Below are 27,934 nucleotides of genomic sequence, written 5' to 3' on the forward strand. Positions count from 1 at the left end.
TTTATTATTAAATATCATTACTTTCTGCAAATGTTCATGCTGATTAAGCCCATCCTTTCAGTCTCTTATCACACTTAGACCCATCAGTGTGGTGAGATGGTGAAATTTAAGCTAACTTGCTTTACACAGGACCTGTCTTGTCAAAATTTTAAATATACTTTAATGAAATGTCTGTTGACATAACTATGGAAAGTAGAAAAACTCATTTAAAAAAATCAACCGGCCATACCGGAGGTATATTTGCCCCCTTTGACACGACAATAATTACTTAAAAGTTTTGGATTGCCTTTGTGTGGAGAGCATTGCCATAAACGGCATTTCCCAAGTATTTTGCCCATTGTACTCTGCTATGAGCATGGCATATCTTTCCCCAAGGCTGAGATGTCTATAAAAATGCCTTGAAATATATCAAGTGATATAGAAATGTGCTATTTTCTGTACTGCTATTGACAGTAAGAATGGATGTTGAAATTCTTGATGATTTTGTAAGGTAATAACAGAAATGTCAATATTGCCATATGAGGGTACCTAGAGAGTAATTTAATGCGTACAATTGAAAAGTACTATGAATGTACTTTTACACATCTTTCAACATGGACGATGAAAGTGTTAAGATATTCTGATCTCAATCGAGTATGAAAGAAATGTGTGAAGGTTAGGACAAAGGGTGCATGTTCACTAAATGGAAATGGCAAACTATGGGAAAAACTATCTTATTTTGAAAAAGCTTGCAGCCCAAAACTGCTTAAAATTTTCCCTTTGGGTTGCTCCCATCATACCTATGAATTCTTTCATTGGACCAACTATATTGCCTTACACTTATCAATTTATAGGTTTGCCCTCCTTACACTCTGTGAGTCCATTGAGGACAGACACCTTGTATTATTTATGTTACATTTCCTTAGCACCTAGAGGATACCTAAGACATAGCAGACAAGCAATAAATGTTAACTAAATTAATTGGAGGCAGAGAAAGCACACGTAGACAAAAAACAACTTTGGAGATTTTCCTATATACAAATTGGTTTATAATTACTTTCATTGTCCTCAAACTGTAAATAGTGGTACTAGTGTAGGTGACGAGACAAAAGTGGCCAAAACTATTTCTAAAATCCGGAAGGATTATTTTACATTTTTTCTTTCTGTTATGATTTGGTTGGAAAGCATTTATTATTCAAATCAGCAAATCACGCTAAATCTACAAAGCCCCATTCAACCTATTATTGGAAATGTAAAATTTTGAGAGAACTGTTTGCTGTATGAATCTAGTACTTTTCCCTCAGAAGATTTCATTGGAAAGAAATATTTCAAGCCATGCTTTGAAGAACAAAATGACTGTAAATATATGGAAGACTTGAATGAAAAAAAAGTATACATCTAGGAGAACAGACATGAAAAGGTGAACAAATGTAGTGATCAACAACCACCAAAGGAGGAAGTGGAATCAAGAGCAGTTTTGGAGAAAATAGACAATTTAGAAGACAGGGTACTGGAAGACTATGGCAGGGATGAAAATAGTAGTTAATGAATGAGCTTAAAAATTACTTGAAGAGCAAGTGCAAGGGTAGCTCAGTGGTAGAATTCTCGTCTGCTATGCAGGAGACCTGGGTTTGATTCCTGGCCCATGCACTTCACCTCCCCGCCCTCCCCCCCCGCCCCAAATCAACAAATGGTGCAGCAATAATGGGACAGTCACATGGAAAAAGAATGAAATGTGATCCCCACCACACAGCATACAAAAAGAAATTACTTAAAGAGTGGCAATCCTGAATCCTTCCAGCTAAAATTAATTGGACAATTATTAGGTTCACAAAGGAAAATATTGTTTAAATAATATTTATTGAGCTAGGCACTAGGTCTGGTGTTTTATATATGTTACCTCAATCCTATGCCAATTCCTTTTGTAAAAATAAACTGAAGTATAGAGAAATTAAGTTATTTGCCCCAAAGAGTTATGTGGACTTGAACTCTTTCTGTGCCTAAAGCTTGCAGTCTTTTCATCCCCCTGCCTCCCCACCCATGCCCTATATTGCCTCGCTTAAAACCCTTCCAACTGATATGGCTCCTCTATACAAAGGCTTTTAGCATAGTTTATTTTTTTTAAAGGAGAGTAGTTTTATATATATATATATATATATATATATATATATATATATATATATATATATATATATGTAAGTATATATACAGATATTAAAAAGATTATATATATATATGTATATATATCCATGAAACAGCAAATGCCAAGCAACACATATAAGTAACTGCAAATTAAATAGCTTTAACAAAATCTTGGAAACAAACAAACCAACCAACCAACCCTGAAATACGAAGGCAATGAAACAAATTATAGCAAGGTATTTATTTTACAATTCCAGAACTGTAGCTTCTTAATCATTTAACCTATTTTAAATCATTTTACAATTGCCATTTTATTCCCCTACAGTGTTCACCCACAGCTATAATTGTCATGTTGAGTTTGGAATGATGTCAGGGCATGCATTTAAAGATACCCCAACAAAAAACACAGTCACGAAAACAATCTTCAGAGAAATGTCTCCGAAAGAGGTGGGATTGATGATTATTCTTAAACAAGTGGTATCAAGGGCCTAACATGAGAAGAGTTGGCCAGTCCTAGAGTTCAGTCTGGACACTTATATTCACCATGGTTTTCCCACTTTTAAATCAAGACTGATTATGTTGTCTTCAGTATCCTGCTTCTATGATAATGTGTCAAAGCATAACCAAAGACATTGATTTCTTAATATATGTTCTACATGGCTCTGACTCCAGAATCTCAGAACTGTGAATAAACAGATACAATCCAATGGGTAGGCATTGACAGAGCTTTCTTCAAACAGAACTGGAACAGAACTGGAAGAGGCTTGGAAGATATGTTCTATCCAGGAATGTTGTGCTTTGGAATCAATGGCACTCATATTGAGGTATGCACTCCCAGTCCCTTAGTGAAGATGCTTCCCACGTAGCTTATTCAAGGGAATGTCTAAACCTTCAAAAACATGGTAGCAGCCTTATCTACTGAAAAGAGCCCTTTTGGAAAAGATCTTCAGCATTCGAAACAGGCACTTCATGATTTGAAAGTAAGCTCATCCACTTTACTTCTTTGTTTTTTCTTTTGAAACATCAGAATGTTACAACATCCTTTTTTTTTTCAATGATTAAATGTGACAAATTATGCAAAGAGCCTATGATAGTGCCTGGCACTTAGCAGAGCCCCCCAAATTATAGCTATCCCTGTATCACAGCTAAGAAAACAGAAGCTTAAAAGTTTAACTGTCTTTTCTATCACACAATGGAAAGACCTGGACTGATTACAGATTTGTGTTTGCAATGGAGAAGAATCCATTATCTGGATTCTTTTAAAACCCAGAATTTGGGGAAAGGGGGGCAGTGGTCAGAGTTGTTTAGTGCATTTTCATAATTTTGTAATTAACTAAAAATAACTTTATTGTAAGCTAAGGGATCTCAACAGCAGTCTCAATTTGATCTGAACATTTATGCTTCACTGCTCATACTTCACAACAAATCTTCAAATTGGAAAATTCACTGGAGTAATTAAGATTTTTAATTGGAGGAAAAAGTACACAATTCACAAAATGCATTTAATTAGCCCTCAGACCAATTACTGATCCAATACACAATTTCCAAAACAATTGTAAAATTCTATAACATGGTCTTTGCTACAAAGGGAACTGTATTTTAAAAACAAAACAGCTATAACTGTCTTATGGGGTAAATGTGTCCTAATTGAAAGATATTCTTACCTCTTGGCACTTAACCTTATTCTCTTTAATGTCTCACTTCTTTCTTAAACACTTTCAAGCTTGTTTTTTTTTTTATTAATTATACAAATCATTAGTATTAAAAGGCAATATAATGGTTTCAAGAAGTAGCTTCACAGACCATGTGCATATTTAATCAACTGTCTCTAAATTTTTAATCATTTGAAATCCAGGTTCTTGTCTTGAAGCTTAACTTGATAACAAACCTACCAACTGGTAGAATTAATTGGTACAGTCAGTCAATAATTTATAAGGAAAAGAAAAAAATATTGAGTGCTCCAAAGGTATAAGACCATAAGTCCCAGTTATTTCTGAGAGGTAACAAATGGTAAAAAACAATTCTTGGCTTTATAAATCCATGGCATACTGGTGACATCCACTGGCTGTCCCTTAGTGTCGTTCAGATTCTTTGGTGTTTTAGTGAAGAACTCATAAAACAAGGACTGGTAGGTTTTACATATGTATATTTTTCCTTAATATTAACATTAGTAGAATTACCATAAACATCCATTGCATTTAATGTACCATGTGTCTAACATTTAAAATCTTGAAATTCAGTAACATAAGAAAAACATTCACTATAGTCTGTGCTAGGGTGACTCCATTGAAACTCCCTACCACTGTGAGTGTGAAAGAGACAAACTGAAATGTTTTGAGAGGAGAAAACCTCTTTCCTGGTTGTATGATCAGTGAAAATCAATACTGTCATTTTATAATAACAGGAATTTGGTGAAACGCTTTGCTGCTATAATTTTTGAAAATAGTGAAACATTTGACAAAGATTAGCACTGGGCAGAAATGGTCAGGTGCACTAAGATGGTGTTTCTCTAAATTTAGGGAACCTCTAAATCATCTGGAGGGCTTATTACAAATGCAGATTCCTAAGCCCATCTTAGAACCGCATTAGCATCTTTGAGAGAAGCTTCTGATGCAGTTGGTTCACAAAACCACCCTTTGAGCCACACTGGAATAGGATGTAGAATCTCTTATCCTCAATGCAGAACACATACTATTTTGGACTCCCTTTTGGGGAGGTGGCATGGGAAGAGGCTCAACTTTACCATTGGGGTAAATTCTTTAGAAATAATGTCTTTGGCATTGTGTCACTCCCCCAAATTTCATATTCAGAATCAATAAAAACTGTAAAAAGAGAAAAAACATTTCTCTAAATCTTCTGGGCATATATGGTAGGAATGATTCACTGTTGTCTTAAATAAAAGTCAAGTGCCTTCAAGAAATGAGATTAAATGGATGAGGGAAAGCTAGCGTAAAAGTTTAAAAGTCAATACATACCTTATACTCCCTATACACATCAATGTATTAATAGTAATGTGTCCTCTGTGGGTGGTAGAATTACAGGTGGAAATTTTCTTTTACTTTTTAGTAAATTTACCTTGTCTAATTTTCCACAATGAAGATACACTATTCATTTTATTTCTAAAAATGTTTAAGTAAAAATGCCCTATAGATTCTGATGAAATCATAGTTGTGCATGTAGTACTAGATGGTGCATTTACAATTTTGATAATATTTAACCAATCATCAACATCATCATCCCTCAGAATCCCACAACTAACTTTAAATTAACTAGAGGTGTCATGAATTATTTTTTGAGGTACTGCATGAAGAGCTTGGACATTTACTTGGAAGCTGTGATTTAAATACTCTGAGATACTAATCGTGACTTGCAGAAAAGGAAAATTTTGAGAAGTGTCAGAGAGGGCAAAAGATACAAGGGCAAGAAAGCACACAGCCTAAGATTTCCTAAGAGAAACCAAGTAAAGAATATTATAGGGATGAGATATAAAATGGTAAGGGCAATAGAGACAGTATAAATGGCATCTAGAACTTGAAAGAAATATTTTTTCCCATTTTCTGGAGATAGTGAAAATCCACTAGGTAGTTTACAATTTTAGGTGAGTTATTTCTATTTACTGTATCAAAATGTTACAATGTTACCACGTACCGCTACAAGAAAATAATATCCTTTCGGGCAACATGCTCAAACAACCTTCAGATTTCCAAGGACCTGTGCAGGCTTCACCCATAACTGGGATAATGCTGCTGGAAGGGGACAGAGGAATTTGGTGCTGAAGCCAGTTTGTAATCATCACTAGCCCTTCAAGTTAAAAAAAGCTGGGAGCTAGCTTAGCTTCAGAAGGTAAAAACAGGTCTCTTTTAATGAAATTTTTCGAGTTTCAAAGACCACAGCCTGGGGGGAGAACCTAAATTTAGACGTCTTTTCATTTCTTAAGAAAGGAGGCTTCTGCAGAGATACGTGTTCACTGTCCATTGAGAATTAATGGGAAATAACTAATCTACATCTTTTGGCATAAGTGTAATATGCTAAAATTGAAACATTAGACTGGATGGGGAAGACTTCCAATGTGCATCTTATATCGGACAAGAATGCCAGACCATATTTAAAAATGACAAACACGTAAATTTAAGGAAGTGTAAAGTATAAGATAACGTAAGTAATTTCTTTTCCTGTGTAGATGAGTCTTTTTTTCTAAAATGAAAAGAACTTTATTTTTTCTGTTAATACAAAGTATTCATGAAAAACTACATACAAAAAATAAAGCTGACTTTCCTTGACACTTCCATGCCCAAACTCCTAATTTCCTATGCAAAGGAATATTCTCTGTACTTTTTTCCTTCTGATCAAGACTTTTCACCACTATGTAAAGTGGTTCTAAAATACAAACAGCTCTTTCCCTAAGAATTCTGATAATATGTGTTTTAAATAGTAACTTTTTCACCACCATGAGCATTGCCATTCTCCTAGTCTCTCTGGTCCTAAACCAATCTTCTTTGACTCTTCCCTTTGCTTCTCCCTCGTCCCTCTCATTTAGTTGATGGTTTCACCTCAACTAAACCATTTTTTCATGCTCATGGTTCTGGGATAGCTTCTCTTGATTGTTGCCAAGACTACTGCAATAGCTTCTTGATAGCTCTCCCTCCTTTGGTTCACTTCCTATTCTTATTCATTTTATCTACAGTTGCCATTCTAACTCCAGACCTCATTAGACTACCTGTATCTTCAAATTATTTCAGCCATTCATTCAATAGAAAATTTTTAAAACATTTCTGATGTGCAGGGCAAAGATCAAAAGATGAATAAAGCACAGCCTTGATTTCAACCAGGCAAAATTTAATGGGGTGATTCGTTGAGGTACCTCATTATGGCTTTCCATAACTAAAATGTGAACTGCTTAGCTGGACATTAAAGTTTCTCCCTAAAGCAGCAAGATCTTGCCTTTCCAGTCCTACTTTCCATGACTCCATACCTTGTTATAGAGCCCTATATACCTTAGTTGCAATTAAATTATCATTTACTAAAAACTCTTAAATTCCACGTCCTTTCCATGCTGCCTGATATTGCTTTCCTCACCACCTGCCACCAATCTATGACACTGAGGCCCTTTCTCCATGCTTTCCAAGAACCCACCTCATTTCTCTCCCTCTTTCAGCCAGTGCAACCAATCTCTCTCTCCCGTTGTATTTATGGTTTAATACCCAACCTGGCTTCTAGGATATACCTGCTTACCTATAATTCTTTTCAATTTCGTCTCTCTGAAAGTGCTTTTCACACAAGGCACTAAATATTCACTGAAGTGAATTGAATTTAACAAGCACACAAGGTAAGAACATTTTCAGCTCCTAATCAGATCGCTTAAGTTTCCAGAGTTTCTGTGCTGTATAGAGGAGTATAACCAGCCAGGAAGGGGACTCCAATTTTCTGTCTTATGTTCATCAGGGATATAGGGGGCGAGTCACAGTCAGTGCCTCAGTTTGCCAGAGCTACTATCACAAATATCACAAAGCGGTTTTGTCTTAAACAACAGGAATTTATAGGCTCACTGTTTTGAGGCGAGATATCCAAAATTGAGATAACAGCAAGACTTGCTTTCTCCCAGAGTCTGTAGTGTTCTGGTGCTGGTTGCCAACAGTCCTCATATTCCTTGGCCTACATCTCCAGCTCCCGGCACAAAGCAACCCTTTCTCCTCTTGTCTGCCTTCCGGTTTACGCTGACTTCCGGCTTCTGGACCCTCCCTATGGCTCCCTCCTACTTCTAGCTTCCGGTTTCTTCTCTTTATAAACCAACCAATTACAGGGATTAAGGGCTCTCCTCACTCAGTTGGACCACACCTTAACTAAAAAAAATCCTTTCAAGGTTTCTATTTTCCATGCGTTCACACCCATATGAGTGTGGACTGAGATTAAGAACACGTCTAAATTGGGGTACATAAGTATGCCTGTGACAGGGAGAAGAGTTTAGAACACCAAGTTGTAACAACTGCCAATGACAATCCTTCATCATCAGAGAAGTCATGATCCAGGAAATAGTCTGGCATCACTAGCAGAATACAACTATTATGTGTAGACCTGGCATTATCGGTGTTGAGAAGCCAAAGACCACATGGATCCTTAACTGGGACGCTGGTAAACTGATACTGACCACCAGAAAACACAGTTGAACTAAATTCTCCATTCAACCTGTTCAAATCAGTCAGGGCTTACACTGTTAAATGTGTGAACAGTGCTCTGAAGTGAAGCACTCCTAATAAATTTTATCTTGTTTTATTAAGTCTACCAAATGTTTCAAAATAATTACCTAATCTCTCAATATAGGGAAATAAAAAAGAACAAGGTGGACCCGATGGTCGGCTGTTTGCTTCTTTCTAGGAGACTGAAATATACTAACCTATACACATGATCAGAAAAGGAGGAAATCAAAACTGCTGTTGTTCTCTTTCCTATTCAAAATGGTGCAGAGTAACAAAACTTAATTAAATTAGAATGAAAGCTAATCCAAAGGTAATTCCCATCTGCCTTGGGAATCATTTTAATACTGTACTGTGAATGTGTCTGACAGTCTTAGATTTAATTTCATATTAGATTTATATACAAATACACACACACACGTGTATGTGTGAGTAAAGCCCTTTATCAAAAGCAGTTAGGAGAAAAAATGAGTGCCTTCTGTCAACTTTTCCTCAACTATTTTTCTTGATTACATACTTTAAAATCAAAGTAAGCAAATACATGCAAAATCTGGATTTCATAATAAATTTAATTAATGAAGTTATAGACAAAAGTAACAAAGAAGCATAAATAGGTCAATTTATGATATCCTAGTATTTAAAATATTATTAGATTTATAGATATTGTCAATTTGAACTGGTGCAAAACGAAAGAAGGCATTCCAAGTCCAAACTCAAATTCTCAAATTGGGAATATCCAAGGCTATTCTGAGAGGCTAAAAGATGTGTGTTTTGGCCCCTACTGTTCCTTTAGTTTCTATGCATCTTTCAAGCCTTTGTAGACATAGGATCAAAATTTTATAACATCAGATTTATGAGTTAAGCTTCAGAATTTTAGGGAATTGGTTTGCATTGGCTAAAAGTAAACTGAATGTTAAAAAAAATCAGCCAATAAATTTTTCAGTTATAATTGATTGTATTATATGACTGTCTTCAAATGCTTTGTTACCAAATATATAGCTTTTATTTAAAACTAAAGTACACATTTTTGAAACATTGTTTAAAAAAATCTGTCTCACAACGTTGTTATCAACAGCCAATTAAAGAAGATAGGCAATATTTTGAATGATTTAATGTTTATTGGATGTTCTTTTTTCTGTTCTTTTTTAGATCAATGAAAATCCTTTCCACAAAAAAGGGAAAATGTGGAGTCATAGAATTCCATCAAAAACTTTTCCCGGAGGTTAATGTCTCAAGTTTCCAAACTTTGGCTTCCATATTGATGTTGCCATGGTTACAAAACTGAAACTGGAGTAGAAAAAGAAAAGAGAAACGATTTACCTTTAGGATCCTAATAAAAGATTGTGAATCTTTTATTTCACCCATTTTAATTGGGTTAATGACCTAGTAGTGAAAGGATCTTAAGAGCCTCTGAAAATTAGAGCATGGAGCAAATGTGAAATATTAAAGTGACAATGTAACATTATCACAGGTTATATGCCACAAGAAGACGTGTGAAATTATATGTGTCCTCTATATTTTGATCATTTTCTCAAAAAGAAATAGATGATTCTGGTAAATCATTAACTGAATGAAAAATTGCAATGAAAAATGGGTCACTAATAGCTACAATACTATACTGTACAATACAGTATAAATTGTACAGTATAGCTAATAATTCAATAATATAAGTCATTTGGGAAAAAAATAAAAATATTTCAAAATAATTTTAAACTACTACTTCAAGCTATGGTTTGATTTTAAGGTTATGATAAAATATAACCAGAGGGCAGGCAATGGTGGCTCAGTGGCAGAATTCTTGCCTGCCGTGCCAGAGACACAGGTTCGATTCCTGGAGCCTGCCCATGACTATATATATATATATATATATATTTATAAATATATAAATATATATTATATATTTATATTATATATATATTATATATATATTTATATTATATATATATTATATATTTTCTGGTTATATATATATATATATATATATAACCAGAAAATATATAATTAAATAGCTTTTAGTTTTACTAACAAGTTGTAGGTAGTTTCTTTCTTTTTTTTTTTTTGTAGGTAGTTTCTTTCTATTGGTAATTTAAGAGCTTACCATACTTCTTAGGTTACAAAAGAAGTAATATAATTGAAATTCAGGATGCAAATTCATTCTGAATTTTTTTCACATTTTGTACGAATTCTAATGCAGCAACAGTAAATAAGGACAAATAAATGCTTTAAATATGTATATTTGAAAATATTATAGTAATATAAAATCACACAAGAACACACCAAATTGTTTCTTTCTTAGGTTTAATTTTAACTAATAAATTTTAAATGATGAAAGTAATGTCAATCCAAGTCTTTGATTATTTGCAAAGCACAAACAATTTTTTTAACTTGTAGGTGAAATACACTTTTTCACCATGGCAACATTTTCACCCTTATTTCTGGTCTTTTCTTTTCCCCCCTAGAGTCCTTTATCTTCAATAGTTTAACAAGTCACTTCAGGTTTGGCTAAAGAGCAATCCTAGCACAATAATGTTTCAACTTGCAAGGAAGTACGCCCTTATTGAGTTGATAGAACTCCACCAGCTGGATTAGGTCTGTGAACCTCGTGTGGCCATCATCCAGGGTGTGGAACATTTCACCGTCATCCTCCACCTGCAAGAGGAAAAACAACAAACAGGTAAAGAAGGCAGATTTCCCAGAATGGAAATCCTGTTTCATTGCTTACTTTAGGTCTTTATGTGCCGAAAATGACAAGTTCCTAAAATGAAGGATGGTGAAAAGAAGGATATGATGTGCTCACTTCTTTTTTTTCTTTATTTTTCTCTTTTTAATTTTTTTCCCACTTCTTTTTTATTAACTTCACTTGCATTAAAAAAAAAAAAAACATAACATCAACTGTTTCTAGGGTAAGTGGTGTGGTTACACTTTCTCTACCTCTAATCCTTTTTTCTTTTTTTTTTTTGGTGCATGTCTGGGAATCAAATCTGGGTCTCCCTCATGCTGCATGGAAGGCAAGCATTCTACCACTGAACCACCCATGCACCCTGATTCTTCCAACAGTCTGCTAGTTAAGTTAGTATGACTATCCTGAACAATGAACAGGATAATATCTATGGATAATATCTATGATACAGTAACCAGAGGATTTTAATGCTCCCAGGTACAGAAATTAATCTCTGTTTCTAAATGCTGTCTACTTAATATCCTCCCCTTCAGTATATTAAAAATAAATATTCACATTTATATCACTAAATTGATTCTGAGGCCATTAAATATTATGCTAATAGAATGTCAATGATGTTTTTGTTGTTTTGCTTTTGTATTTGTTTTTGGTAATGCAGTCTTCTGGCATTAAACAATTCATATCTGTTGGGACATTGATCACATAATCAAAGAAGTAGCAAGGGTTCTTTACATGGCCTTTGGGTGATTCCCAAAAGAGGCAATTCAATAGGAAATACTAGTAATTTAACATTTTATGTAATAATCTCCTGAGAGTAGAATGAATCTTTATTCCATGCTACTTGGTTGCATCACACAGAGTGCAGACACTCATGTGCACACACCCAGCCACAGCGATATAAAGCCCTAAACAAGCTGCTCCCTCAGAAGAGATTTTTTTTTGTTTTTCACAGAGATTTTTTAGGTGTGCTCAGAATAGTTTAAAGGCTCACCAGTTCTGTGGCACCCGTATTTCTATCATAACTATATAAACAAAACAAAACAACATTTTTGGAGAAGAGAGAATGGGTTTTAATACAATCGTTTTTAAAGAACTGTTAGTAGAATTCAAAAGAAAAAAATCTTTAGTGGCCTTTTAACAACAGGTGGCATGGGGTCTATTCAATATTGCTAAATCATATTTCATGAAAAAGGGAAATTTGATTTTTACAATTCCTGTATTTCTTATATTAATTCAGGCTCATAAAATCATTTCTGCCAAACTTAACTCTAGTCAAAACACAAGCTCCCAAATGTATTTAATAACAGGGCTAAAAAAAACCAAAGTTTCCAAAAGCTTGTGCATTAAGGTCATTTCTAATATAGGAATGTAAAATCACAAGTTACTTACTGGTATAATTTGAAAGTGCTTTATTTTTTGTCCATGACTCATTGACAGTACGAAAGTTTTGGGGTTACTCTGACTATCCCGTACCAAGAAAACTCTAAAGAGAGAGAAGTAATTTCAATATATTTCTACATTTACTCATGGATTGTATAGAATATTAGCATGTAAAAAATTCAGGAAGAATATTCATAAATATTGTAGTCTAGGTTTCCTTTATTATGCATTCAAAGGATGGAAAACGTGGTAAACAATATGTCAAAATATAAACTATACATATAAAGCTGTCATCAGTACTGATATCATTTTATAGGATAAGTACAGAATCCATTTGTCTAATTGTTTGCTCACACAATAATCAACGTAATGTTACGCTGTCATAAACAATTAATGCTACGTATATCCTTCTTTAACTGGAAAGTTGGGTATTCACATGTAATTGTACTTCTCTTTTGCACAGAGAAAGAGGTATTAGTGTATTGTTACTTTAACTTTCAGGCCATATTTAGACCATAAAGAGAGAAAATTACTTAGAATGAAATAACTTTCCTATCCCCTCTCCTACACGGGATCCCCTTTCTTCTTTTGATTCTGAGTCCTACTGTTAGGACAAGAAGTAGGAACAGTGAAAAATGAATATTTTTCTTAAAAAATCAATCCTAAAATCATTTTTAAAAGTTTAAGCAAAATATCTGAAGTAAAAGAAATACCCAAACAAGATTTACTTAAGTGCAAACAGAAAAGCATCTGTAACGCCAGGCTAGAAAAATACGGACTAACGGCTTCAGGAAAATGCTGCCAGCATAGATTCTTATGTACTGACAGTACAATGCAAAACTCATTTTGTATTAATTGTTGGCAAACACACTGTGCAAACAAGTCCCCAGTGGTAACCAATACCAGTGTCACTTTGCCTGGGCAAAGGGACAGCCACATTCGAGCCATCACAGCTATCTGATGAGATTTATCCATTTCGTTTGTGCTGTGTGAGTGCTGAGGCTACCTCACTGGGAGATGGGACAAAAAAGAGTTCCGTGGGTAAATCAAGCTGTAATTCTCTTCTCTTTCCCAAACAAATCTCCACTACCACCTAGTGGACTTCTTGGCACCATCACAATTCTCCAAAGGAATACAAAAAAAATTTTTTTTATTTATATACATGAAGATATTATCATTACTTGTATACAATTATTTGATTTGATTTACAATAATTAGTTTAAGAAACAAAGGGAAATTAACCCAAAATTAATCCTCCCAAACATTTTAACAATTCTCAGTGAGGTATTTCTTTCTTGGTTTCCCCAGACTGCAATTTTGCTGATTGTTCAAATTTACATCCATAAAAGGCTGTGTTCTATACAGGGAAGCATAGTAAAAGCTTTTCTTATTTAAAGTCTAGTAAAATGCTGACTTGCTACTAATAATCTCCATATGAAGTTACATTTTTATTCAAATGTCAGTATTAAATCACCTCAAAACTTTGTCATTACCTTAAGCCAACCCTTGAAGGTAAGTGATCCCATCACTACTTATTTAAAATTATATTCATTTTCTTTGTTTTTATTTTCTTATTTTTCCTTTAAAATTATGTTGATTTTATTTCTCATCCAAACCTCAAGATAATCTCCCTAATTTGAACTGAATTTGCAAAAAGAATTTAGAAAGTATTATTAGATAGTATCCAAATTACTTAATTATTTCAGAAAAATAAGAAGTTTTAGATTATAAATCTTTCATAATATTATATTTCTCTTGCATCCTATCCAGCAAAAAGATAACATGAGAAGCAATCAAGTAGTACTCCCTATGTAGGTGTATTACTTTAAGCCACTAAAATTTACAGGAAAGAAAATAAGTATGCAGAGAGAAAAAAATGGAACAAGCAGAAAATTATGTAAAAATAACCCTTTGTTTCATGTGCCTTGCATTAAACATAAAAATAAAGCTTGTAGGATAATATCACAAGACAAACGCTATTTTGGAAGGATATTAATTTCACATCCAAATAGATTTTTTTCCAAAATCGACCACCAACATAATTGACATGTTTAGTTATTTTACATTGCAAATAATATCTGAGATGTTAGAATTGCACATAATGGTTAATATGTGTGACCACTGGATTAAAAGCAGAGCATCTTATTGTGTGATCTGTTTATTTATGCAACAAATACTCAGCACACACGCTGTACTAGGTATTATGTGCATATTGGTTGGCTACAATGGTAATTGTCCTTAAAAAACCAAACTCACTTCTGCTTCATGATAAGCCAAAATAAAAAACATTTTATGTGTATTCAATAAGTACTGCTTATAGGAGAAATCGAAATCGCAACCTCTCAAAATTGAAAAAAATCAAACCTACCCATCCACAAATCCTTGCTGAATAATCAGTCGCTGTGCTTCATCTCTAGAAATTTTGTGGTGAAACCATGGCTGTGATCGGTGGATGGCTGAAGAAATAAAATGGAGGAATACAAAGGTGTGTTTGAAATGATCACAATTTAATTACACGTATTTCCCATCATGCCCCTCAGTGACCAAATTTAAATGCACATCCGCCGTCCGTTCAGTTACAGTGGCTGTGTACAAACATACCTATGCTGGTGGCAGCACTCTGGGAAGAGGCCGTGGGGCTGCCATGATTGCCTAGTCGTAAGCATCCTTTTTTCTGCACAAGGAAAGGGGAAATGATTTCCAAGTTTCGAATGAAACAAACTCAAATCATAAATAAATATTTTGAAGAAAGTGAAGCTAGTCGTACCCTCCAAGCAAGTCCTTCTTCCACTGCAACTGAAAGGGCTTCAGTGGGATTTTCTATAACTCTGCTTTTCTGGCCTGAGAAGTCCATTGCTACCAGGGAATTCTCTGATATACTTCTCTGCAAAAAAACATACTTTTAACTACGAAAAAATCTTTCACAGTTATCTTTCAGTGCTTTCCTGGCAATAATTTTCAATTCTAGAAAGGAATATATAAATGGTGGCCAGGAACAAAATACATTTTAGATCATTACACAGTTAAGATATTCAAGAAAAAAATGGTGCTATAAAATATTTTGGTTAAATAAATTAACAGTTATTTGTTAAGGTAATTAATAAAATCTTGGATTAAGGGACAAACTTTTCAAGGTAATCCTGTCTTTCTACTAAAAACAATCCCATCTTTTCATATTCTTTGGTAAAATGGCAAAACTCCGCTTTAGAAAGGAATAACCCTTCCTCTGGTTAAGAAGATCCATTACTTCTGAACTCATCTCTTTAGTATGCTTTGAGATTCATGAATCATCAATTAAATGTCAAGCCCATCTACTTATGAAGCAGCTAGTTTATAAAAGTCAAGATACACAAAAGCTATAATTTAGATTGCTTGTATCACTTCTTTGTTAAGAAACAGTACTAAGTGTATTTTATAATGGAGAAAACTAGAATATGTATTTTAAAACCCTATCCTACTAACTTTTATCTTAATTGGAAAATGAAATTTAGTGAACGATCATTAAGATAATATGTAATATTAAGCTTTCTGCGATTGCTATACAAATACTCTTCATCTTAGGATAAATGAACAAGGAAAATAAGAGCTGCAATAATAAATCTTAATGACTAAAGAAGAACTAATATGAGGGGAAGACATTTTAAAACAACATAATTTTAAAAGGTAATAAAGTCATCTTTTGTGCCAATTATTTCTTGTATTCAGCCTTTGGAGGTGAAAGTAAAATATCCAAATCCTGTATCCTATTTTTAATTTTCTTGCTTGTTTGTTGGGGGCTTTTGTTTTAAAAAGTATGTTTCCAGTAGACAAAGATGGCAGCATAAGAAGCTCCAGGGTGCTATTCCCCCAGAGGATCTTTGAACAACTAGGAGAAACTGGTAGAGCCATCTTCCTCAAAACTTCGGAAAATAGGTTGCAGTATCTAGGTGAGGGCTGAATTAGGAGACACACCTTTAAAATGGGTAGGAGTAGCTTGTGATGCCCTTGCTAGCCTCTCTCTCAACCCACCCACCCCACTTGCAGTACTGATCCAGTTTGAGTTCCCATTGTGGGTCCCTGACCCTGCTCTGGAGGGAAGAGAGTAACAACCCCTGTGCACATACTGGGCTGAATGTCGGTGCCAATCTTTTGGGTGGCAGCCTAACAGACTGCTAGGAAATTCCTTGTGGTCTCACACTCCCAAAACTTGCCCTGCAGAAAGAAACAGCTTATAGACAGCTAAAGCAGTGTAAGAATTAAGTCAAAGTGGCCAGGGGCAAAGGGTTACCTGCTTTAAGTCATACAATAGAGGGAGAGAAAGTGTGGTTCATGGAAATTAGAGGTGGCACTCAAAATCCTGTAAATGGGAGAATTCCTAAGGCCACAGGAATCATAAACCCAGGACATGACACAGGCTCAGAAAAGGCAGAGAGGACCCTGAACTCCATATTTGCCTCTAATCTTGATAGAAGGGCTAAACTCTGATGGAGAATACCAGCCAAAGTAAAGCCAATTTTCAAACTGTGAAAGGTGTTTTTTTCCTTTGGTTAGTTTTTGTTAACTCTTGGCACTCAAGGATATCTCCATCATATCACTAGTTGGATCCAAAGTTACAGAACAGATAGTTCAGGAAAATAAATAACCCAGTAAATACTTTAAATTATTAAAAGGTACAGTGTGCAACAAAATATTATAAGACAAAGAAACAGGAAGTGATAGCCAAGAAAAAGGATAAAAATCCAAAAACCATCAATGAAGACCCAACTTTAGAAATACAGGATAAAGACTTTTTAAAAAATGATCCTCAATATTCTCAAGGAGATAAAAGGAAGCACAGTGAAAGAACCAAAGGATATCAGAAAAACAATGAATGAACAATATGAGAATCTCAATAAAGAGGCAAACATTTTTAAATGGAATCAAAAGAAAATAATGGAGTTGAAGACCATAAGAACTGAAATGGAAAGTTCCCTGGAGGGTTTCAACAGCAGACTGGAGCAGGCAAAAGAATCAGTGACCTAAAGAACAAGATAATTGAAATGATTCCAAATGAAGGGCAGAAAGAAAAAAAGAGTGAAAAAAGTAAACACAACCTAAGAGATCTGTGGGATATTGTCAAGTGTGCCAAGAAACACATTATGGGAATCCCAGAAGAGGAAGAAAAAGAGAAAGGGTAGAAGGAATATTCAAAGAAATAGCAGCAAAAAACTTCTCAAATTTAATGAAAGATATGAATACGCACATTCAAAAATCCCAGTGAACCCCAAACAGGATAAGCTTCAAGTGAACCCTGCCCAAACACACAGTTGTCAAACTTATGAATGCCAAGGACAAGGAGAGATTTCTGAAAGCTACAAGAGAAAAACAGCATGTTATGCACAAAGGAATCCCATTAAGAATAAGCACTGATTTCTCATCAGAAACCATGGAGGCAGGAAATCAGTGGAACAAAATATTTAAAGTGCTGCCAAAAAAAACAAATACCAACCAATAATTTTTGTATCCAGTGAGACAGACTTTAACAATGAGGAAGAGATAAAGACACTCATAGTTAAACAAAAGCTGAGGAAGTTCATTACCCTAAACAATGCTAAAGGAAGTCCTCCAAACTGAAAGGAAGGACAACAAACAGTGGGTCAAAGTGGCATAAAGAAATAAAGAACTCTGGTAAAGGTACCCATATGGGTAATTACAAATGCTAGTACTATTTCATTGTACTTTGTAGTATGTAACTCCACTTTTTATTCCTTTGACTCTAAAATGCAAATACATAAAAAGTTATGACAAATCTATGGTTTGGGGTATACATTATATAAAGATCTGTAACAAGTAGAACAAAAAGGTAGGGGAACAGTGGGGTTTATGAACAGTGGATGTACCTGCTATTGAAGTTAAGTTGTTATCAAATCAAATGTGATTATTATAGATTTAATATATTAAATCTAAGCCCCATGGTACCAAAAAGAAAAGATATGAAAAAATAAAGAAATGTGAAGGGATTTAAAATGGTAAAATATAAAAATGAAATAAATATGAAAGTAGGCATTAACATTAAAAATAAAAGACATATAAAGACCAAATATGAAAATAACAAAAGAAAATCCCATATTATCAGTAGTTATCTAAATGTAAATGGATTAAATTCACCAGTCAAAAGGCAGTTACTGAGACAACAGATGAAGAAGCATGACCCAACTATATGCCGTTATCCTGGGACTCACTTTAAATTCAAAGACTGAAATAAGTTGAAAGCAAAATGATGGGAAAAAATATACCATGATAAATACTAACCAAAAGAGAAACATGTTACATTACAAAATTTCACAATTAATTTAAAAATATTAAGGTACCTTCTCTGGCCACCATGGAATGAAGTTAGAAATCAAAAACAGGGAGAACTGGAAAATCACAAATGTGGAAATTAAGCAACAGACACGTAAACAACAAATGGGTCAAAGAAGAAATCACAAGGGAAACTAGGAAATAACTTGAGGCAATTGAATATGAAAACACAACAAACCAAAACTTATGGGATGCAGGAAAAGCAGGGCTGAGAGGAAAATTTATAGCTCTAACTGTATACATTAAAAATGAAGAAAGATCTTAAATCAAAGAGACCTAAACTTACAACTGGAGGAACTAGGAAAAGAAGAACAAATTAAAACCAATGTGAGTAGAAGGAAGGAAATAAAAAAGATTATAGTGGAGATAAATGAATTAGAGAATAATAATAATAAAAACAATAGAGAGAATCAACAAAACCAAAAGTTGGTCCTTGAAAAAAATCAATAAATCAATGAAACTTTAGCTCACTGACAAAGTAAAAAAAAGAAAGGAGACAAATAACTAAAATCAGAAATGAAAGGTGGGACATTACAACTGACCCCACAGAATTTAAAATGATTAAAAGAGGATACTATGAAAAACTGTCCACCAAAAAATTAGATGTCCAAAATGTAATGGACAAATTCCTAGAAACACACAAATTATCTACACTGATTCAAGAAGTAACAGAAGAGCTCACCAGATGAATAACAAGTAAAGAGTTTGAATCAGTTATCCAAAACCTCGTAACAAAGAAAAATCCTAGGCAAGATGGCTCTACTGGAGAATTTACCAAACATTTCAAGAATAATTACCACCAATACTGCTCAAATTCTTCCAAAAAATTGAAGAGGGGGAAACACTCCCTAACTCATTCTATGAGGCCAACATCACCCTAATAGCTATGTCAGATAAAGATGCCACAAGAAAAGAAAACAACAGAACAATATTCCTTGTAAATATATATGTAAAAGTCCCCAATAAAATATTAACAAACTAAATCCAACAGAACATTAAAAAAATTATACAACATTATCAAGTGTGATTTATCCCAGGTATATAAGAATGGTTCCACATAATAAAATCAATTAATGTAATACATCACACACACACAATCATTTCAACTCACATAGAAAGACACTTGAAACAATCTAGCACCCCTTATTGATTAAAACATTCAGAAAAATAAGAATAGAAAGAAACTTCTCAAAATGATAGAGGGAATATATGAAAAACCCAAAGCTAACATCATACTCAATGGTGAAAGACTGAAAGTGTTCACCCTAAAATCAAGAACAAGACCAGAATGCCCACTGTCACCACTGTTACTCAACATCGTGCTGGAAGTTCTAGCCAGAGCAACTAGGCAAGAACAAGAAATGAAAGGCATTTAAGCTGGAAAATAAGTAAATAAACTTTCCCTATTTGTAGATAACATGATCGTATATATAGAAAAATCCATAACAACATTACTGGAACTAATAAATTCAGGAAAGTGGTAGAGTACTAGATCAACATACAAAAATCAACAGTGTTTCTAGATGATAGTGTTTTAGTTTCTAAGCTGCTTTAAGCAAATACCATGAAATGAGTTGGCTTAAACAATGGGAATTTATTAGCTGACAGGCTCTCTGCAAACCCTGGGATGCATGCCTCACCATTTCCAAGTATAAGGGTGATAGCCAGGCTCCTTGTGAATGCCAGGGCACAGCCCCACCATCTCCAAGCACTGGGGTGGTAGCACTCTACCTGAACAATGGGGCAGAAGGCCTGCCCCCTCCAAGTACCAGAGCCACTCACCCTTTCCATACACATGGGTGGGACCACTCTCTTGCCTGAGAAAATGTCTTCGGGTCCAGACCTCAGCTTCCATGGTTCTGCTGTTGAAGTGATTTCTCCATCAATCTGTCCCTTCTTTGTTCCTTTTGGCCAGCTTGGCAGTGGTTCCATTTATACAAATCTTGCAAAAAAAATGGTCAGTTTTGCATGTAGGATGCAGGGGTCCACTCCATCAGACAGAACTTTCCACAGACCTTTCCTGGGTAACTGCACTTCCAATCCTGACTTGCACTGAAACAGCGGATTAAATCTGTGTTCAATTAAACCCTCACATGGAACACAATTATTCTTTGGGGACTTACTTCCCACAAACTCAGAATTTTCCAAACTATCAATTTCTGGTTTCTTAGTGTGCAGGTGTTCAGATCTTAGCTTATACCTTTCCTCTTGCATTTTACCATAAGCTGAAAGGAGAAACCAGGCTGCACTTCCCAAAATTAGCTTGGAAATCTCTTCAGCTAAATATCCCAGTTCATCACTCTCAAGTTCTGCCTTCCATCCAACATCAGAACTCAATTTTGCTAAGTTTTTTGGCACATTAAAACAAGGATCACTTCTCCTCCAGTTTCCAATAATACATTCATCATTTCCACCTCAGGCCTCATCAGAAATACAATTAGCATCCGTATTTCTGTCAATAGTCTCTCAAAGCAATCTAGGCCTATTCTATCAAGCACTGCACAATTCTTCTAATCTTTCCCCATTATCCAATTCAAAAGCTGTTTCTACATCTTTGGTATTTGCAATAGCAGCACCCCATTCCCCTGGTACCAAAATCTGTTTCAGTTTCCTAGGCTGCTGAAAGTAGATACCATGAAATGGGGTGGCTTAAACAATAGAAATTTATTAGCTTACAGTTTTGAAGTCATGAACATGTCCAAATCAAGGAATTATCAAGGTGAGGCTTTCCTTCCGAAGCCCGGAGGCTGGTGATCCTTGGCTCTTCTGCTACATGGTAAGGCACATGGTGTTGTCTCCTGGTCTCTCCCTTCTCTTTCAGGTTTTGTTGATTTCAGCTTCTTACTTCTGTGGCCTTCTTCTTCTATATTCATCCCATTTACAAAGGACTCCAGAATAGGATTAAGGCACATCTTGAATGAGGTGGGTCACAACTTAACTGAAGTAGTTGCACCAAGAGATCCTACTTAAAATGGGCCCACACCCACAGGAATGGATTAAATTTAAGAAAATGCTTCTCTGGGGTGCATACAGCTTCAAGTCACCACAATTAGTAATGAACAATCTCAAGAGGAAATAAATCTAAAAATTCCATTTAAAATAGTAACTAAAAGAATCAAATACGTAGGAATAGATTTAACTAAGGATGTAAATGGCTTGCACATGGAAAGCTACAACACATTGCTGATAGAAATCAAAGAAGACCTAAATAAATGGAAGGAAATTCTGTGTTCATGGATTGCAAGACTAAATATTGTGAAGATATCAATTCTACCCAAAGCTGTTTATGAATTCAATGTAATCCCAATCAAAATTCCAACAACCTTCTTGGTCAAAATGGAAAAGCCAATCATCAATTTTCATGGGAGAGTAAGGGGCCAAACCTTCTTGAAAAAATAGAATGAAGTTTGAAGACTCCCACTTACCAATTTTAAAACTCATTACAAGACTACAGCAATCAGAACAACACATCACTAGCACAAGGACAGACATATAGACCAATGTAAACAAATTGAGAAATCAGAAATAGACCCTCAGACCTATAGCCAATTGACTTTTGACAAGGGTGCCAATTCCACTCAACTGAGAAAGAATAGTGTCTTCAACAAATGATGCTGGATGCCCATATGCAAGAGAATGAAGTGAATTACTACCTCAAACCATATACAAAACAACTCAAAATGTATCAAAAAACTAAGTATAAGTACCAAAACTATAAAACTCCTAGAAGAAAACACAAGGAAGCATTTTTACAACCTGTGTTAGTCAATAGTTTCTTAGAATTTACACCAAAAGCAAGAACAACAAAAGGAAAAAAAATGGGACATCATCAAAATTTAAAACTGCTTTTGCATCAAAGGACTTCACTGAGAAAGTAAAAGACAATGCACAGAATAGCAGAAAATATTTGGAATCCACATATCTAACAAGAGGTTAATCTTTAGAATATATAAAGAAATTCTACAACTCTTCAACTGGTGAACAAATAAACCAATTAAAAAATGGGCAAAAGCTTGAATAGACATTTCTCCAAAGAAGATAAGCAAATAGCCAAAAAGCCCATGAAAAAGATGCTAACAGTCATTAGCCATTAGGGAAATGCAAACAAATCAAAAGCACAATGGGATGCCATTTCGCTCCCACTACAATGGCTACTGTTAGAATAAATGGACAATATTGTCGGAAAGGATGATGAGATACAGGGAATACCTGTTCATTGCTGGTGAAAATGTAAGATGGTGCAACCATTATGGAAAACAGTTTGGCAGTTCCTTAGAAAGTTAAGTATAGAATTGCCATATGATCTGGCAATCCCACTTCTAGGTATATACCTAAAAGAACTGAAAGCAGGGCATTCTTCACAATTGCCAAAAGATGGAAGCAACCCAAGTGTCTGTCAACTGATGGATGGATAAATAAAATGTGCACACGCGCATTTATACACACAAATATTATCCATCAAAAAGAATGAGGTTCTGATTCATGACAATATGGATGAACCTTGAAGATATTATGTCAAGTGGAATAAGCCAGATACAAAAGGACAAATAGTGTATGATCTCACTGATACGAATATAGGTTACCAGGGGCCAGGGTGTAGATAGGAATGGGGAGTTAATGCTTAATGGGTTCAGAATTTCTGTTTGGAGTGATGGACAAGGCTTGATAATGGATGGTGGTGTTGGCAGCTAAACACAGTGAATTTAATTAACACCATTGAATATATATTTGAATGTAGTCAAAAGAGGAAATTTTAGGTTGTATACATGTTACTAGAATAAATTGTTTTTCAAAAACATAGAACTTTACAACACAAACATTAAACTCTAATGTAAACTATAGAATATAGTTAATAGTACAATTATAATAATATTCTTTCATCAATTGTAAGAAAGGTACCACACTAATGAAAGGTGTTTATAATAGGGAAAACTGCCTGTGTGAAGGGGGTATATAGGAACTCTACATTTTATGCATAACTTATCTATAAACCTATAATTTCTCTAGTATTAAAAAAAATGTATGCAACCCAATCACAATCAAAAGATAATCATCAAAAAGTCCAGTTGAGAGTCTCACTCAATTTATACAATTTGAAGAAGAATTTGAAAATTCTCCAGAAGAAAAAAAATTTTAAAAAAACCACTTGGATAATGTTTAGCAGTTATTCCTCAATAGCTAATAGAGGACAAATCCAAGAATGGAATTCTAATCATAAAGTATGAGCCTACCTGCACCTGGGGAACTACGGCTCATTAAGACCATCTTATGCGGATTCAGCATACCTAGCTTGGTCTAACAGACTCTTGTCAAATGTTTGCTTGAAACAAAAACTTGTCCAAAAACAGCATTTTAGGATTCATTTATCACTGCATCACACATCTCACTCTGTTAGCATTCATTATATTTTATTTCAAACCATGTTGTAGTGGTCCACAAACTTATTACTGTTTATCTCTATTTCTAGAGATCCAACATGCAATCTTTTATTTGTTACAGGAGGCTTTATAACTGACAGCTGCTCTTTCCAGACAGATGCTGTCTCTGTAATCTCTATTTGCTGTCACACCTTAGTTTGCCCTTCTCACCCCATGATGTTCTGTGCAAGGCTGTGTGACCAGTTGGATATTCCTTTGCTTTGCCGACATTAATGAAAAGCCTCCACCTGCCTAAACTACAGAGTAACTAGCCTCATTTGTAATGATAGCTTTATCCTTATAATTTCTCTACCTTCACATGCCAAGATGTGCTCTGTAATCTCAAGCTTCTGATAACATAAAAATACTGTTAGGAAAGAAAAATAAACATAACCAGTTGTGTGTGTATGTTTCTTTCTTTCTTTTTTTGCAGGAATAAAAAATGAGATCCCATGTTCCATACTTACCATAAGCAGGGTAACTTCAATACTAATAACAATTTTTTTCACTTGCTACATTTCCTAGGTTATAGGGAAACACAGGAATGTAGCAAATGTTTTCTTACTGAATGGCAGGTTGGGGATAAAAAATTAATAGTTTACCTTTGGTGGACAAAGAAATAGAAGTGAAGTAGAGTCTGGCTTGAACTCAAAAGGTCATTTTCAGTTCGATTTCTTTCACATATGAAAACATTCAGAATCAGATATTTTCAAATATCTGTCCCTTCCTCTATCTCTTTCTTCTTGTGAGATAAACAAGGTGAGTCCTAAAAAAAAGGGTCTGTGATTGTAATGGCACACCTCTTTTTTATAGAAAGAGAGGCAGACAGACCCTGGATTATCTAGCCCATGTTTTGAGAACAGGCCCCATCACTCTTAGGGAGACTGACATATAAAATGTTCATCAAGTGATTTAGCTGCATGGGAACTCATAGCCACAATGTCAGTAAGACCCAGATAAAGTTGCAGTGCAGTCCTCAGCAACAGGACTCAAAATTTCCTCAGATATTATTGTCTCATGGGCTCATACAGAGCCATAGGACACCAGAGATGTAATGGATTTAGATATTATGACAATTACCCCCCCCCCCCTTATTTTTATACTGGAGGACCCTGATGACTTGACCAAGGCCGTCCAGATGAGGGCAGCATTAGCGGACAATCCTTATCTAGGGTTCTTCCGGGTATCACAGAGCGGAAGGTACACTCTAGCCCAGGGTCAGAGTGAGGAATAATAAGAACTTAAATAGATGTAGGCCATATAAACAGATGCTCCTTTAAATAAATCCTTCGTTTGCCCTCAGAAGGATTAAAAATATTTGGCTTCCTGAAATACCTGTCGATGATTTTCATCTCAAAGTTTCCTGAGGTTGCTGCTATGTGTGCTATATGGAGCTACGGTGTCCATTATGGCATGAGAAAATGTTTTCCTCATTTCCCTTCTCAAAATGTGTACCTAGAGAAGTTAAGTAGAGAACAGTGTTCCTTTAAAACCATAACTAAAGTACATTGAATTTTCTGTGTTCCCCACTGATAAATAGTCCCTGATATAAAAGCTAGCAGGCAGGTGAGGGGCACTGCCATATATTTTAAAGATCACTGATTTTTCAATAATAATCTAGAAATGTGGGATTCTCTCTGGACATTGAAATTAACACAACTACCTCTCCCAAAACTTGTAGATTTTTTCATTAGAAATTATGAATAGTGGAGATGTCATTTTCAAATGAGTTACTCTTCACCCTCCAATTCAGCTTTCAAAAGCTCCTGTCTCTGATCATGAGACCTCCCATATGCAGTGCACGTCTTCGCCACACAGGCACTAACCCCCGCCCTCTCCCTCTCTCTCCAGAACCCTCCAATTCCCAACAGGTTCATCCAAGGAATGTCTCGTTTACATCCACGGGGTTGAACAAGTAAACCGACGCTACACCAACTATTATACGCACATTGGTCAAAAGAAGAGCCACTTTAATGGGAAAAGGCAAGAATATACTATACTTGTATGCTAATGACAGTGAAGAAAATAGAAAGTACTTTGCTTTTTTCTATGATTAAAAGGTAATTAAACAATAATTGCCTCCTAATACTTGGCTACCATTAACATCCTCATAATTTTAGACTCTAAAAGAAATTTGGAAGTATTAAGGAAAGGATTATGATAAAATTCATTATTCTTTTTACACCCATGGTTGGAAAGATAGGGAGGAGTTGACAAATGATTAAAAATACCCACTTTAAAATGACTGCTTTTATAAAAATTCATCATATTCTTTAGTTTCTTATTTTAGGGCTTAAAAGTAACATGACACAAAAATGAAAAGTTACTCTTCCATAACTTAGAGATATGTAACTACAGAGTTGGAGTTCTTTTTCTGTAGAGTCTATCAAGCTTTCTAATCAACATTATTTCATGCCTCATTCCTAGAACTGGACATTTCATCGGCTGCATCACATGTGGGGTAAATGTTCCTTCCTGGGTCACACCATGAAGATATGTTTAATCTATGAGAAAACGTTTTAAAAACCGCACGATAACTGATTTGTAACATAGGCATATAAATCTTAACTCCCCATATACTCAACATAAAGGAGCATAGCAAAAATAACAGAACATAAAGTTAAAAAATAATTTTTTTCTTTTAGTGCACAGGAAATTAAAATTAAGTATAAAGAAGGGGAAAGACGTGTTTTTGTGTGTGTCTGCAAATAAAGATCCAAGTTATATGTATTATAAACCTAAGAAGTAGTGCTAGAGTTTATGTAATGCATGACCTATATTTTGCTCAGTTTTGGGGTTTCCTGGAAAGCAGTCTGCTTATTAAGTAGCTGGAAATTTTAAACATTTTATTGTTAGAAAGTCAGAATCCAAAAGAGATCACATTTGTACAGTACATCTTTAAAATTCCAAACCACTACATCTTTATATTAGACTATGACAATCCCAGAATTAAAATGAAAATAAATAAACTCACAGTCCAAACCAATAATTAAGTACATACAATTTATCCCAAGGAAATCCCAAGGAAAATGTCCTATGTATAACCTTATAACATCTAACCCTCAAATGTCATAATGACACAGAATGACTCACATAATACCATTTTGAAATATTTAAAATTTTTCTTTAACATGTAATATTCTTTAGTTTAATTGAATACTTCAAATATACTGTATTGCTTTGATTTTTTTCACAAAGGATGCAAACATAAAAAAAATGTAAAAGTAAATTTAATATTATGGTGATATACTTCCAAAGGGTTACTTTAGTTGACCAAAGGGAAATAAAAAGAAAATAAAGTTTATAAAACGTGGTCCTTACCATGGGTGATACACTCTGAGAAGTGCAGCCACTTCTACCTTGATATGGATGCAAGTAATTCTGGTACAGCTGCATGCCATACTGCAGAATGAATAAATAAAAACACATACCCACCTCTTTTACTATACTGTTATGAAAACCAACACTTTCATTAATTACATATCATCAATATAAAACTGAAAATTATACACTTTAAAAACAAACAAATAAAGCAACTAAAGTACTGAAAGGTAAACTTTTATGCCTTGCACCAATACATTTAAAAAGACAGGGTTCTTGTACACAGACCTACAAATTAAGATCTAGCTCATCAGTATAAATTTCTGGAACTGACATTCTTACTCATTATTCCTAGCACAATATACACCACAACCATTAGGAAAGGTTCACTGGCCAAAGATAAGAAAGCTCACTTAGAAAGGTTGTCATGCTCTGTGGCACAAAAACTAGAAATCCAGGACCCATACTAACACTGGGTAAAATCCAACATGGCTTTCTGATGA

At 34.8% G+C, this 27,934-nt stretch overlaps 1 protein-coding gene and 2 long non-coding RNA genes across 7 annotated transcripts in view; 1 reads left to right on the top strand and 2 right to left on the bottom strand.

Annotated features, from left to right (window-relative positions):
- The window catches only part of LOC143677699 (uncharacterized), a 108,317-nt gene extending 100,035 nt beyond the window's left edge, over nucleotides 1-8,282 (bottom strand). The window contains exon 1 of one of the 4 annotated variants that reach the window (XR_013172821.1): nucleotides 7,668-8,282. This is a non-coding gene — a long non-coding RNA (uncharacterized LOC143677699). The remainder of the gene's footprint in view (nucleotides 1-7,667) is intronic. The other 3 variants (XR_013172822.1, XR_013172819.1, XR_013172820.1) reach the window with 3 other exon arrangements.
- LOC143677698 (uncharacterized) lies at nucleotides 7,857-26,168 on the top strand. The gene is made up of 4 exons (XR_013172818.1): nucleotides 7,857-8,250; nucleotides 9,462-9,534; nucleotides 10,772-10,986; nucleotides 25,962-26,168. It is a non-coding gene; the product is annotated as an uncharacterized LOC143677698 (long non-coding RNA).
- The window catches only part of GRB14 (growth factor receptor bound protein 14), a 154,498-nt gene continuing 137,059 nt past the window's right edge, over nucleotides 10,496-27,934 (bottom strand). The window contains exons 9-14 of one of the 2 annotated variants that reach the window (XM_077154020.1): nucleotides 27,432-27,512; nucleotides 15,140-15,256; nucleotides 14,974-15,046; nucleotides 14,741-14,828; nucleotides 12,382-12,475; nucleotides 10,496-10,961 (exon numbers count right to left, since the gene is read on the bottom strand). In XM_077154020.1, the coding sequence (XP_077010135.1) occupies nucleotides 10,815-10,961; nucleotides 12,382-12,475; nucleotides 14,741-14,828; nucleotides 14,974-15,046; nucleotides 15,140-15,256; nucleotides 27,432-27,512 (600 nt within the window). In that variant the 3' untranslated portion in view covers nucleotides 10,496-10,814. The remainder of the gene's footprint in view (nucleotides 10,962-12,381; nucleotides 12,476-14,740; nucleotides 14,829-14,973; nucleotides 15,047-15,139; nucleotides 15,257-27,431; nucleotides 27,513-27,934) is intronic. The other variant, XM_077154021.1, reaches the window with a different exon arrangement.

The sequence above is a fragment of the Tamandua tetradactyla genome, chromosome 3 (assembly GCF_023851605.1).
Source record: "Tamandua tetradactyla isolate mTamTet1 chromosome 3, mTamTet1.pri, whole genome shotgun sequence".
Lineage (NCBI taxonomy): Eukaryota > Metazoa > Chordata > Mammalia > Pilosa > Myrmecophagidae > Tamandua > Tamandua tetradactyla.